The 15,093-nt window shown below is 30.1% G+C and overlaps 1 protein-coding gene and 1 pseudogene across 1 annotated transcript; both read left to right on the top strand.

The window, feature by feature from the left end:
* Positions 1-557: 557 nt before the first annotated feature.
* On the top strand, positions 558-12,276 carry LOC105840809 (sodium-independent sulfate anion transporter). Its single transcript, XM_036288509.1, has 11 exons — positions 558-4,871; positions 5,960-6,155; positions 6,276-6,496; positions 6,575-6,755; positions 7,599-7,763; positions 8,162-8,323; positions 9,187-9,327; positions 10,774-10,919; positions 11,507-11,668; positions 11,759-11,915; positions 12,036-12,276. The coding sequence occupies exons 1-11, from the start codon at positions 4,665-4,667 to the stop codon at positions 12,218-12,220; spliced, it is 1,923 nt and encodes a 640-aa protein (XP_036144402.1). The 5' UTR covers positions 558-4,664; the 3' UTR covers positions 12,221-12,276.
* Positions 12,277-12,448: 172 nt separating this feature from the next.
* On the top strand, positions 12,449-14,569 carry LOC118646159 (annotated as a pseudogene).
* Positions 14,570-15,093: the final 524 nt, after the last annotated feature.

The raw sequence follows: 15,093 nt of genomic DNA, 5'->3' as shown, positions 1-15,093 counted from the left end.
TGGTATGTTCGTGTTTTTTAATAAAATACATCTCTGCTATTTCACGTTTCCTTGTAAACGGTTTATTATGCAAAATAGTAGGTTTAGACCATTTAAAAACATGGTTATGAGATATATGATGTTGTCTAAACTCACTATTTTGCATAATGAACTATTTACAAGGAAACGTGAAATAGCAGAAATGTATTTTATTAAAAAACATGAACATATCATTAACTTACAAAGAGACACTGAAAATATGACTGTAATATATGATAAAGTTATTAAAGCTGTATAATCGTTTATCTTGTTAAATTGCTTAGTATTTGTTAGCTTTGTTTTCGCGACCTTCATTTCGTGTATATTAAAATACATTGTATGCTTTATCTCCTCACTATTGTAACGTACTGTGACATGTCACACGACTGCGGACAATATTATAATATCCGTTAATCTAATTGTGTTGCATATGACACACGCTAATTGTAAGTTTTATTAGATTATTTATTGCACATATGTAAGTTACTGCGTATAGTTAGTTAGACTATAAAAAGTTGTTAATTAATTTATCTTTATAGATGACATACCTGAGTACATGTCATAAAAAATTGCGTGAGTTATAAGAATTAATCTTAATTTATCACACTTGATAAGGACCCAAATCTAGGGTCGAACCATAGTGTATCGATTTAAGAATAAATCTGGCCAGTAAGGTCGAACCAATACAAATTTCAATTTTAGATATAATTTTATTTAAAAAACAAGAAAAAATTAGAAAATTAAACTTTTGTACAGTTGTCTCGTGACTTTCATCTGCAGCACTAAGTTTTGAGGACTCTCTATATACGTACAAAATAACTGTTATGCATTTGTCACTATAGAAAAGAATAATAATGTGCTTTCAGAACAGCTAGAAACTTTTGGTATAAGAGAAAAATTTGTCTGAAAATTTCATATGTATATGTGAATGCAGAATCGTGTGAGTGCGGTTTCAGGATAAAACCAGAGCATTAGTTTAGTTGCAGGGTGGTATGATAAGTGGTGCTGTAGTCAAATGTTTGGTGAAGATTGAATTATAGAATAATCTATCGACCTAATTAGACTTGTGGCCGGTTTGCATTTTTTAGCCGATTTTCACGAGTATCCCTGTTTTTCTCATTTCGTAGCTTATTTCTGACTGCTTGTGAGAACGTAAAATATAATGGAAACGGGTTTGCGAGCTAAATTTAGCAAGCTTGATATACATATACACACATACGCAAGTACACCTTAAAGCATAGACAATAACAAACCGCGTTAGATACAATTTTATTTGAAAAACAAAAAAAAAGAAAATTATACTTTTGTTATCGACTTTTGCAGTCGTGTTGTGATTTTCAAAGTCACGCGCGCGCATGACTTTGAAAATCACAACACGACTGCAAAAGTCGATAACAAAAGTATAATTTTCTTTTTTTTTGTTTTTCAAATAAAATTGTATCTAGCGCGGTTTGTTATTGTCTATACTTTAATTCTGGAGAAGAATTTACAATTCTGTATAATAACGAAAAATAAGGCACATGAAATGCGCGTAACTGCATGTTGTCTAGTATAAAAGTAAAACAATAAATACGTTACTTTATTACTAAAAAACAATTTTTTTTTATTATGTGCAATAAAACGTGATAATTATTTTGCAACACGTGACACGAATATAAAATCTAACATAAATGCCTAATTAAAAATTAAAATTAATTTTTAATTGATAATTAAATCTGTATTTTCTCAACAAGAAATCTTTAACATCTAATCTTTTATTGTATTTTTATTTTTTATTAAGAATTAATTAACATCTTAATTTTCAATTTATAAAAAATATTTAAATCTGAAGCCATTTTTTTATTTTTCCTATTATACAATTGTTATTACAATTGACTAAATTGTATATAATTATTTTTATAATCGTGCACCAATCATAATAATCGCCGCAGCGATGTCCGCGCGATAAACATACACTAAAAAATATTTAGATACCGCAATCGCCTCGAAGTCGGAGCTGAAGAGGAAAGGAGAAAAAACAGAATAATACTGTCGTTTGATACACCAAACGTAGCTGAGCGCGCGACGTGTGTGCGTGTGCGTGCGTGCGTGTGCGTGCGTGTGCGCGCGCGCGCGCGTGTGTGTGTGTGTAAGTGCACTCGAAATCTCAGCACACCCTGACATCGCGTCATGTAGATAATCGACGATTCGGCCCCTATTGAATATTTATTATCTGTTTTAGTTAGGAAAATTGCCAAAGCCATCGTCATATTTATTAGCGATAGTGATCTTCGAATTTGAATCTTGAAATGCTACTTAGTGACTTAAGCTTGTTGAGTTTTTGCCAAGGGACTTGCCTCGTAGGTTGATAACGAAGATTCTCTGATCGTCACCATCTTGAGTTTTAAACTAATTCAAGGAAGGATCAAGGAAACAACTAAGGGCATAGTTTACCCCCTTGATTGATGCCCTCTTAGTGTACTGAAAACGTGGCACTGTGTTCCGGAAGGGATAGAAAGCCAAAGGGTATAAGAAGAGGAAGAAGAAGACGACTCGGCCGCCGAGCCACGCATTTTTACCTCTTCGCCGCGCGCCGTTTCACTCATAGAGACAGAGAATAAACAAAAAAGGATAGAACTGTCTGTACTTTTTTTGTCATTATCTATTTTTGTCATTGTCTATTTTTGTCACTATTTAGTTGTTTATTTTCCGACTCACTCTATCGAGACAGCAGTGGCGGGCGGAGAGGTAAAAACCAAGTGCAGTGCATTCAGCTCGCGACTTACGACCCTTGCGCACTGAGATTGGACAAACCTGTAAGTTTGCAACTGTATAATTTTGTTTTAATTGTAAATTTTATAGATGCACGTTATACTCCTAATCTGTATTTGTAAAAAGGGATAAACATATAAGATTATTACAACGAGATTACATGTAAAATTTGTTATTTACTTTTTTTTAAGTAATAGTGGTAGTAGTAATAGTAGTAATAATAATAGTAGTAGTAGTAGTATCAGAGGCGTTTATCGTAAGCTAGCTATTTGCAAGAAAAATGCCAGAGATATAAATCGTGAGCTAGCTATTTATAAGGAAAATGCCAGAGCTGATTGTAGTAGACTATTTTTTATTTACTGCTAGGGGCATAAGTTGGCTTATAACAAAATATTAGGAACATTTGTTGTGAAAAAAATGCTACTGATTATCATACAAACATAATTTTCTTAAAACGCTATAAGAGTATAATTATACAGTATGTATTATAATGTGCGTGCGCGTGGGTGTACACGAATACATTATAATTCACATAATTGAAATTCTAATATTACATACAAATGTAGATATATCCATGGTCTGCATCTGATTAGAACAATATATATAGACTTTTTTTTTAAAATAAACAGTATATGTACTAATTCATATTTTAATACAAACTAAACCAAGAGTAATTTTTATCTCTTTTATTAGACGTAGACAAAAAGAGATTTAAAAATATATATGCAATGTATTGTTAGTATATGTGACGTCCTGACCTAAAATGATATTGGACGTAAAGAAAGTGGCGTAACATAAAAATCGGAATTGTGAATGTTAATATTATCGACATGATCACATTATCGAGTTTATCGACATTTTTAGTTTCGTAAGTAGCGGCGCAGGACCTCAGGGATGGAATTCATAGACCGATCTTGATTAATACTGTTATTTCATTGGTTAAGTAAGTCTTAAGTGCTCGTGGCTAGACTTAAGACAATTCTTGAACTTAAGATCGGTCTACGAATTCCGTCCTAAGAGTTCGATCTCTCCAGCCTCGCCAATGATTCTACTTTATTGACTCCGATCAAATGTGACCGTTACTCCAGCATCCCCTTAATGCTAGATTATGCGAGGCGCCGCAGAGCATTTCACCACTTTAATTTTCATTTTTCTTTATTTGACACTTTTTTTGTAGATTATTGAAGCAGTGATATTTCATTCTACGCAGAATGGTGAAAGATAAGAACGAAATGCGTAAACGCGCATGGCGCGATAACGCGCCCGCCATGTGCGCGACTATTTTCCGATTAAAAGATTTTTGACCGTTTAATGTTAGAAGTTTTCGGTGTAACAAAATATATCTAAATTATTATCTGTATCGAGTGACGGAGTGCGTATATATCGCGAGCATTTACGCACGTTACGCTCTACCGATTGTACCACGGCACTGTTCTTCACGCGAAAACGCAATAAAACTTTTTGACTAATAAAGACGATTTTTCTCTGTCTAACGTTGACTGTATTCCCCAATTTCAGGAGATTAGCGCATTAAAGAGGAAGAAAAGGAGGGACCGCAGCATCAGCCACGTATCTTGCGTCATCAAACATAGAACGTGGCAGCAAACGTGGTAGTAATTGTTAAGTCAGCTATTGTTAATTCAACGTCAAGGTTCTTGGCGCCCGTGGTGGTGCGATTATCTTTATCAGATTGTCAACAGTGCGCATAACACGAGGCGAGAATTAATAAGATCTCGCGAGAATTTTTACAGCGAGCTTTTAGGGATAGACGCGACACGAACGCCGTTGATTCGACGTCGGAAGGCACGCTCGCGGTCGCGAAGTCGCGCAAAACGGTGTTTGTTGCGTCGGATTCTCGTTAGTCTCTCGCTTGCATTTCGTCGTCGGCGACAAGGATGTCCGATGACGAGAAGTGCCCGCCGATTCCGGTTTCTAGACGGAAACTGCGGCACACGGTAACGAAATATCTACCGATACTTGGTTGGCTACCGCAATACACCTGGCTGAAGGCCACGTCGGACCTCATAGCGGGCATCACATTGGGTCTGACTGTGATCCCTCAGAGCATGGCCTACGCGGTATTGGCTGAACGGATTCCGCAGGTATCACAGCTCGTTTGCCGTTCCCTTTACTCGATCGTTTTAACCCTTTCAGTCACAGTGGTACAAATGTGACACAATGATTCTCTGAAATACAATTAAAAAATCAAGAAACACTAGGTGGTACATATACATATGTACCACCTAGTGTTTCTTGATTTTTTAAATTGTATTTCAGAGAATTATTCATCAATTTTTATGATTCTTCTTTGTTTATACATTATAAGAACACTTAAGTATAAGATATTTAAAGTTATATTGTTATATAATATTGCGTTTTTTTTGTTACAATCAAATTATGACGAAAACAGTCGCTTTTTTTCAATTAAATTTATTATTGAAAAAACCCTCTAATTATAGTATTTTTTGACATAAGTTTATGTTTTCGAGGTCGCTGAATATGAATCCGCCCTTAGATTTGCAAAGTTTTACGGAGAGAATTTTCTTTTAAAAATTACCCTGAAAAGCGTGGTAATTGTGAAATAACGTGAATCTCGATGAATTTTACTATGCTTTTAATAAAATATTAAATTTTTAATAAAATTTAGCAAAGTTTTAGTAAATTTTGTTAAAAGCATAGCAAAATTCTTCGAGGTTCACGTTGTCTCGATCACAATTATCACAGGGCAATTTTTTAGAGAAAATTCTCTCCGTGTTGAAGTATTTTTTTGTTGTAAAGAAATTATAACCTACGATTTTCACGATTTTTGAGATTTTTTAAAATCTGATGATAGATTTAGATTCAGCAATCTTAAAAACCCAAAGAACCATACTTTTTATACCAACAAGTATTTTCTTATAATTGCGCGACTGAAAGAGTTAATTAAGACTGTAAACACAGATAAACGGATATCTATTTAACAACTATAAACATAAATAATTATGTACATATATATATATTTTTAATTTCTATGATTTTCGTGCTTCAAAGATTGGGCTCTTGCATTCCTCACTGCCTTCTTAAACTCTAGATTGTTCTAATTAAAATATATCTTTGTAATATTATACAAATTCTATATCTGTATATTACGGATAATACAATGCATCTTTCTGTGTTCTTAAAGATATTATATGACAATTAATACTTGCAGTATGGTCTGTACTCGTGTTTTATGGGCGGTTATCTATACATTATCTTTGGAACCACCAAGGAAATCTCAATTGGTCCGTCGTCCTTGATGGCTCTTTTAACGTTGCAATACACACGAGATATGCCACAGGATTTCGTAATACTTCTGAGTTTTCTGGCTGGATGCGTACAATTTTTAATGGGCGTGTTAAATCTAGGCTTGTATCCCGAAATTATCTAATCAGCCAAGTTTTAATCATCTCTTCGCTCACGAAAACTTTTTACCACTTTACTTCTATAACTAAGTACTTAATTGATAAATGACATCCTTCCTGCAGGATTCTTGGTGAATTATATATCGGTCCCGGTCACGTCGGGTTTCTTGTCGGCTGGATCGCTCATTATAATAATTGCTCAGCTGCAGGGCCTTCTAGGTTTAAGAATCAAGTCGAAAAATGTCGCAGACAATCTATATAAAATAGTTAAGAACATTAATAAGATCCGGCCGGCCGATTTTGCACTCGGGATTTTCAGTATTGTGTTTCTTCTGATCTTTAGAGTGAGTGTAGGAATTATTAAAAGCGGCTAATTTTTGACCAATCATAGAAGTATTATATAGATTATACCCTGTCTCTAGAAACTGAAAGACATCGATTATCCTTGTACAAGAAACAACCGAAACGCTTCCAGAAATAATAAGATAAAAAAGATATTTTGGTACTTCTCCATTGGTAGGAACGCTCTCATTGTACTTATAACAGCTACTATAGCGTATCAATTTGAAGCGAATACAGGATCCGTCCCGTTTATACTCTCAGGTATGGAACTACTAATTATTACTATTCACAATCGATTGTTTAAGGAGATATTCTCACTTTCAGTAATATTTTTATTGCCTTCCTCTTTAGGAATTTTTAAGAAAAAATTATAAAAACTATGGACTTAAAACTTTGGTACATTTATTCTTTGATATTTGAATGTTCTTTATAAATATTTTTATTAGAAAAGATATTTTTAGCAATTACTTGTAGATCCGTATGAACGTGTCAAAAGAATACCGGCTCATTATTGCTACGTATAAATTATCTGAAATTAAAAGAAATTGATTTTTAAACTCTAAAAGCGAGAACATTTTAACAATACAATAATTTTTGAAGCGACAAATAGCTAAGGTTGAACAAAATAATTTACATTTAATAATTGCTGCAAAATTATTAAAATCTTATTTAAAGCAGCATTAATCCTTCACATACACACTGGGTAGTGGTTACCACCTATAAATAAAAATTCAGCGCTCTGTACCCTTTAAGTACCGTAATAAACGGAAAAAAACTCAAAAACTTGGAAAAACTAATATTTTTTTAATTGCAAAATATAGTTTTTTAAAATATGAAAGTTCTTAAATTTTAATAAAACAAAAGTATGTAAATACTTTTTGTAAACATTAATCCATAAATTTGTTCCGAATTTTAGTATAAATATTCTAAAATAATAATTATTCTAAAAGATACAGCTGTTTGAAAATTGCCACGAGTGGCAACCACCCAGTGTGTATGCGAAGGTTGAAAAAATAAGTGTGCATGCGAACGGTTAAGAAAATTTTTTTTATTAATTAATTATACACAAAATAAAAGATACGTATAGACATCTTCAACTTTCAGGAAAAATAAAACCCGGCCTTCCCAATGTAGCGCTACCACCTTTCTCATCACAAGTGGGAAATCAAACTTATACATTTTTCGACATGTGTGCTCATTATGAATTAGGACTAGTGATACTTCCTATGATATCCATCTTGGTGAACGTAGCGATAGCTAAAGCGTTTGGTATTGATTTCCATAATATCTCCAATAATGTTAATCTCGAATCAAACATCAGATCATTGTAGTCATAATAGAATTAGATTTAATGATATTGTTTCATTATACAAAATCTAATTTTATTAGATTGTATTCTATTTAATTTAAATTTATTAGATTTTTTTAAAAATATGTAACATATATTCTTATTTTTAAGAATTTATCTTGTTAAACAATATATCGTGCAAAATGAAGAAGAGTAAGTGAAAAAAAATTGTGCGAATACAATATTAGATATATGTCTTGGATGTTATCTCTTCTATGAATTAGATTCTTTCGGATCAGATTTGCTAAAGACTTTGCTAAAGAAATAAGTGAGATCCTTTTACATAAGTGAGAGACTGTAAAAAATAAATTTCTTGCAGCAACTAACGCTTCCGTTAATGCGACGCAAGAAATGTTGGCCCTCGGTCTTTGCAACATATTTGGCAGCTTCGTGTCGGCGCTCCCAAGCAGCGGTGCATTTACTCGAAGTGGTGTCGGCAGTGCCAGCGGGGTGCAAACGCCTATGGCCGGTTTATATTCTGGTAATAGAGAATTAAATAATATTGATTTAAGAATGTACATGTCACATTTCAAAGTATTATCAAAAATATAATAATTTCATAAATTGCCCAATTATTTCTTTAGAATATCTGTGTAAAATTTAAATACAATACTCTTAGTTTAAAAGTTATTTAATTTTTTATTTGCGCTTTTGATTCTTCTGTGAAATCGTATTTTATAATACTATATAGTTTTATTAAATAAATTGTATCAGTTTAAAGGAATCTGATTTTTTAAATAATAGATACTTATTTGTAAATTTGACGAGAAAGTATTAAGAATTAAATCAATGTTTTTACATATATTAATAATTCTAACAAATATGCAAAAATTTATTTGGATCTACTTAGATCTGCTTTGGATTTATTTGTTTAAAAGCTATTTATCCAAAATTATAGCAAAATATAAGCATTTACATTGCATAAGTCTTTGTAAGTTAAATTATGTATTATATTGTTTAGTTCTTTCAAGACCAAAATACGGATAATTATCAAAATTTTTTGTTCTTGATTAGAAGAAAATATACCTGAGAATCAGTTTTTAACTTTCGATAACTTTTAGTTTGTATTGTATAGCCAAAATATCTTTAAAATTGCTAACATTATTCCTACGCAAGGCAGACAAGATGAAGCGATACGTTGAATATCTATCAAAAATTACTGTATTTTATCATAATTTATTATTACATAACATTCTTAATATCTCGTGCATTATAAAAGAAATTTATGATCCTAATTACCCGGCACGACAGGCGTGTAATGTGACAGCGAAAAGTATTGTATGATGATACGAGACACTCGTGGCATGAGAAAAAAAATAACGGATGACATTGCATATTTCGCAGGTACTATGGCATTGCTGGCTCTGAGCTTCTTAACGCCGTATTTTTATTACATTCCACGTGCGACACTTGCAGCAGTGCTGATAACCGCTGTGTTGTTTATGATCGACCTGAAGATCATAAAAATGCTCTGGAGAGGAAGCAGTCAGTATTACGTTCCCACATGTGTACACAGACAGGGTTGGGATGTAACGCATTACTTGTAACGTCTTGTTACTGTTACCGTTACTTTTTTTTGGTAACAATCTAGCAACGCCGTTACTTATTTTTATTTGTAACGAAAAAGTAGCGTTACATTTTCTTTTGTAACGGTAATGAAATTGATCGGTATTTTATCGTTACTTTTTAGGCTGCGTTTCAATATTCACTACTAGTATTGAAAATCTATAGTTTAATTACGTCATAGCCATTACACGTGCATTTATATAACTGTAAGATTTCATTTAATCGCGTTGCTTATATAGTTCAACCGAATTGATCAATCGCGTTGTTCAATTTCTTATGGTCGCGGTTATGAAAATGTACTAGCAATGACTCTTATATACTTCATATATATTTTCAGCATTGGCAGTGAACATTGGAACACAGCCTTAATATTTAGTGACACAATAAAAATGTTTTGTTTTTGATTAGTATATTTATAGTATGTCATTAGAAACAGTGGAAATTGTGTACCATCATCTATAAAGTAGTCGATAGTTTATGCTATTAGGCACGAGAAACTGCAAAAAAAATTAATTATAAAATATTAATAAAAATATTCAGAGTTGGGTAAATTAATATATTTTTTACTCAATTAAATTAAAGTTAACGGATTATAAAATTAATTTAGTTAAGTCAAAAGTTACTTAAACAAAAAACTTAGCTAAAGTTAAGATTAATTTAACTTAAATTAAAGTAAAAGTTAATTTGGAGAAGCTTTATTTATATTTAATTAAAAAGCCATATAATTTATTAAAATCAAATTACCAATATTATTATAATATCGATCATTAAATATATTTAATATTTTATTTGTAAATGAAGGTATAATATTAATTATATGATAACAAAAAAATTGTTTTCATGCAGCAATGTATTTTTATTTTATAATTTTTTTCTTTCGCCCAGATAAAATTTCTAATTTAGAAAAGAAGTTAATAAGTTAAACTTTATACGTTTCAAAAATAACTCGTTAAAATTAAAAATTAAATTATTTAAAATTAACTAAATTAAATTAAAAGTTATTAACTTTTTAATTTTATAATTAAACTTTTAGCTTTTTAACTAATTACTACTCAACCCTGAAAATATTTAGAGATAAATATCTTTCTACTTTATTTTTACTTTACATTCTTTCTCAAAGCATTCTTTTATCTTATCTTAGAATTTTAAAAAAATAACGAAAAGTAACGATATTTTCAGTGTTACTTTTAAGTAACGGTAACGTGTTACTTTTTACAATCAGTAACGAGTAACGGTAACTTTTTACCGAAAGTAACGCTAACGCGTTACTATTAAGAAGTAACTTTCTCAACTCTGTACACAGATTAGTTGAAAGAGATAAAGCAAGAGACTTACGTAATATTAATTACGTTTCTTTTCTCGCAGAAACGGATGCAGTCGCGGCGATAGGAACCCTTGTAATCTCCACTTTTATCGGCATTGAGATCGGACTGCTTTTAGGTGTGTTTTTTAATTTGATTCTCTTTATCCGGCTGTCCGCGAAACTGACGCTTCAAACAGTCACCTGCAAGGTAAATGTATAAAATACAAGCTGTTTGATAACAGATGAAGAAAGAAATATTAAAAACGATTTTAAATGATTAATTAAATAAGACCAAAATTAAGAATAATAAAACTATGATTGAGGTATTGTCTTTTAATTATAAATGTTTAAATATTTATTACACACGTAAAAAGTGTCTGTGGCATAAATGTTTAAGCATTTATAATAAAAAAAAAACGAAACTTATTTACAAAAATTTTGCTATTCTTGATTTTGTAATTCTGAATATATAAATATTTATTCATGCAAAAATTGCATTAAAAACAAAGTTTTAATTGTTATTTTGTTGTTGTTAATTTTTTTCTTATTTTATCATCTAGAATTACTTTTTTTTCTCCCACCTGCTGCCAAATCTATACATGTATATAGGGTATATAGAATATATAGTTTTTATTATTTATTATATAATAAAAATTATATACTTCATATACTCTATATGCATATCTAAATTATATTTTCTGCACATTTTTAACTTTGTTTCATAATACGTAATATACATATATTATATTACACATGTATATGACAAAAACATTAAGGTTGTTTATTCTTTTCCAGACTCACTTAGGAAACAAATACATAATGCTAAAACCTGACGTCTGCCTTCATTATCCTGCAGTAGCTTCCTTCTGTGATAAAGTAATGAATTTAGCTCAAAATGATGTCCCGTTGATTCTAAATTGTGAGAAATTTACTAGTCTCGATTACACTTCAATTAAGGTATTAAAGATAATGTTCACCAATTGATTTTTTTCAACGATTTGTAAACGATATTGATTTATTTATTTAAACATGTGATTTTCACGACAGGGTATTGAAACGCTATCGAACAAATTAAATCATAAAAGAAATCAATTCTGGCTTTTGTATCTTAACTCCAATATCGTGAAAAGTTTCGACGTTCTTGCTGATAACGGGCACATTCGTCTGATCGAAAAAGAAGAGAATATCATAGATATTCTTTATAGTATGTACACATAGATGTTTGATAAATAATTGTTATTACATATTATAATTAAGAGTTACAAAAAGTTGCCATTAAATGACAATTAGATCTAAATATAATAAACATTTGTTTTTTTTTCAGACGATGCTTTATTATTAAATGAAGATTCCGAGGATCTGAACGATGTCAGTGTGAAAAAAGCAACGGAAACGGAAAAGCTGAATCACAGAGACCTCTCAAATTCCGATTTACAACAAAAGAACTCGGAAACCAACGCCGAAGAAATGACTTTAATATCGTCACTTGAACGCAAAATACAAGAATAACTAAAACAATTCTGTATTTACTTAATTTAGCCCACTGATTATAAATATGAATAATAGCAATTATTTATAATTATTTATAATTTAGATCGAAGTTAAGTCATGTCTCGAAGTCAAAACATTTAGATTTTTACGATTTCAAACGTTGTTTATAATTTAAGTGTAAAGATAAAAATCTTTTACTTTGTCCACATGATGGATTTTATTTTATGCATACATATTTAAAAGTGATGTAGGTTTAATTTAAATTTAGCGCAATTTCTTGTTATCACGTGACAATAGTTCATTCATAAACTTTTCGAGCAAAGAGCGCCAGAATCGTCCCTATGTTGTCTTTTGTGTGCGTGTGTTATTCACGTGTATTTGAGCTTTAGAATAATATCTAATAATATCTAATAATTTTTATATTGAGCGACGATTTTAATTATTAATTTTATATCTCAATAACGAAAACATGTAGTAGTAGCACTTTTATTTGCAAGTTGAGTCAATAGTCCGCAAAGTTAGCAATTTTTTGACAATTAAGGTTATAGGAAATTATGGCACTTTAGTTTTGTTATTTCTATCTTTTTTTCTTGATTATAAAAATGAGCGTTATTACCGAATCCGAGAAGAAACGCTTGCGATCCTTGAAAGAAAGAAAACAAGCATTTAAAGCAAAGGGACAAGTTATACAGCAAGCATTAAGGAATTTGGTAAATTACTATACAGCTGTCACATTTCTTTATAATAATTTATGTATGTATGAAATATATATATTTTTTTATTGATGCGATTATTTTCTCAGGATAATACTACAAAAAATAAAAAAATTATATTTGATGATGTTGATACACAACAAAACTCAAAATTAAAGGAAAAGACAAAGAGATTGTTTGACAGTGATGATGACAACAATGAAATGGATTCTTTATGGAATAAAGATGAATTTAAAGTCAAGAAAAGTAAAAAAGTAAGCGTTTGATACTTATGTTTTATTTCTGTTAATATTTTGTACATATGTTTGTATCTTCTTTATACAAATTATATTATGACTAGAATTATTAATTCTTAACTTCAACAAAAATGTTTTAATGATTTATATATTTTAACATCTCTAGAAAGTATCTGCATGGTTGCTTAGTATAAAAAAATATATGAACTTATGTTATAACTAATTACAATGTAAGTTAGTTTTTCAAAGAAAAAACAAGTACGTAGTTATTTTTTAATCAAGAAAGATTAAGAGACTGATGTATAACTAACACAATTTATTTTTGCAGGCTACTCTTGGCAATGATGTGCGTTTTACTTTAGATGAACATTTCACAGAAGACAATTGTGAGACTGAGAAAAGTAAAGTTATAGAAGATGAGGAATGTAATTTGCAGAGAGAGAAAGAAAAGCAATTGGATATTTTGGAAAGCATTTTAGGAACACCACTTACCATAAAAAGCCAGGAAACAAAACCTGCTAAGTAAGAATATTTAATTAAACAAAAACTTGTATGTATTATTTTGGATGTTTAATAACAGAGTTTACAGGCAGGGATTGATGATACGATATGATCCAACTGAAAATGGACATGATGAATATGAAGTAAAATCTGTGCAACCAGAAACTAAACAAAAAAACACTAAGAAAAAAAACATGATAAATCTACACCAGAAATTGAGAAATCTGCACCTCCAGTACCGGAAGTATCCAAAGATATTTATTATGCTGTATCTGATACTTTAGTAGAAAGCCTGAAAACAAAAGAAAAATTTAGTTTGTTAAAAACACATGGGAAGGAAAAAAATGACACAGATACTTTGTTTAAAAAATATTACATTTATATCTTTATTGTATTATATTAGTACATATATAATAATTTCTTAATTCTTTTTATATTAGAAAATTCCAAGGACAATGCTATATCCCTTGTGGAAAATAATAAAGTCTAAAAATTTAAATTTAATTTTAATGTAAACACATTTAAGTATGATTCATCTGATGATGAAAATATACATGAAGATGAAGCACTAGATGTAGATAATCACATAGTTGATGTGACTAAAGAAAATAGTCAACAAAAGAATAGTTTATTTCACTATGAGAATATTCTGTTTTTTAATAGCAATGATGTACGATTTAATGGTACGATTTAATAGTATTAGAAAATTATAAAATTTGAATACTAATGTAATTATATGCAGATATTACAAAGCATTTATTTCAGAGGCTATAAAATTTTTTGGCACAACAGCTACTTCAAATCATCAACTTAATAATTTAAGACCCGAATTGAAAGCAATTGTACGTAAGAAAATTCGTAATAATGAAAAGAGACATCAGCCATTTGGAAAGAAGAGAAAAATAGAAAAATCCTAATAACAAATATTTTTCTATTGCTTTAAATAGCCATAGTTTAAAAATATAATGATAAATATAAAACTATGTAACATTATTTTAAATGACTATTATAATGTATATAATATATATGTATACAATAAATTTTTATTCGTGTATAAATGCAATAAACGTACAAATAATAAAATTTTTATAAAAAATGACTTTCATAATGTTAATTTATTTCTAATGTAGATTAATTAAGTTATTAAATTAATTATAATCATCTTTTAATTTACATTTCAAATTGGCTGTTTTACATAGTATTTTACTCAATTAAGACTTCACTTATTTAGTAACATGTAAAATGTTGAAATTGTTAGTTGTTTCCACGAACAATGTTTTATCACATTGTCGTTACTTGACATTTCTCCTTGCTTTTGTTGCCTATAAAATTTTTATTATAAAATAAGTCATTACTTATAAATCAATTATTTAAAATTTTAACAAATTTTAAAAGATACAAATGATCTAACGATATTAGTAACATGAAACGATAAAAAAAA

This window comes from Monomorium pharaonis, chromosome 6, assembly GCF_013373865.1.
Source record: "Monomorium pharaonis isolate MP-MQ-018 chromosome 6, ASM1337386v2, whole genome shotgun sequence".
Lineage (NCBI taxonomy): Eukaryota > Metazoa > Arthropoda > Insecta > Hymenoptera > Formicidae > Monomorium > Monomorium pharaonis.
This window is presented reverse-complemented; position numbering and strand designations above follow the sequence as displayed.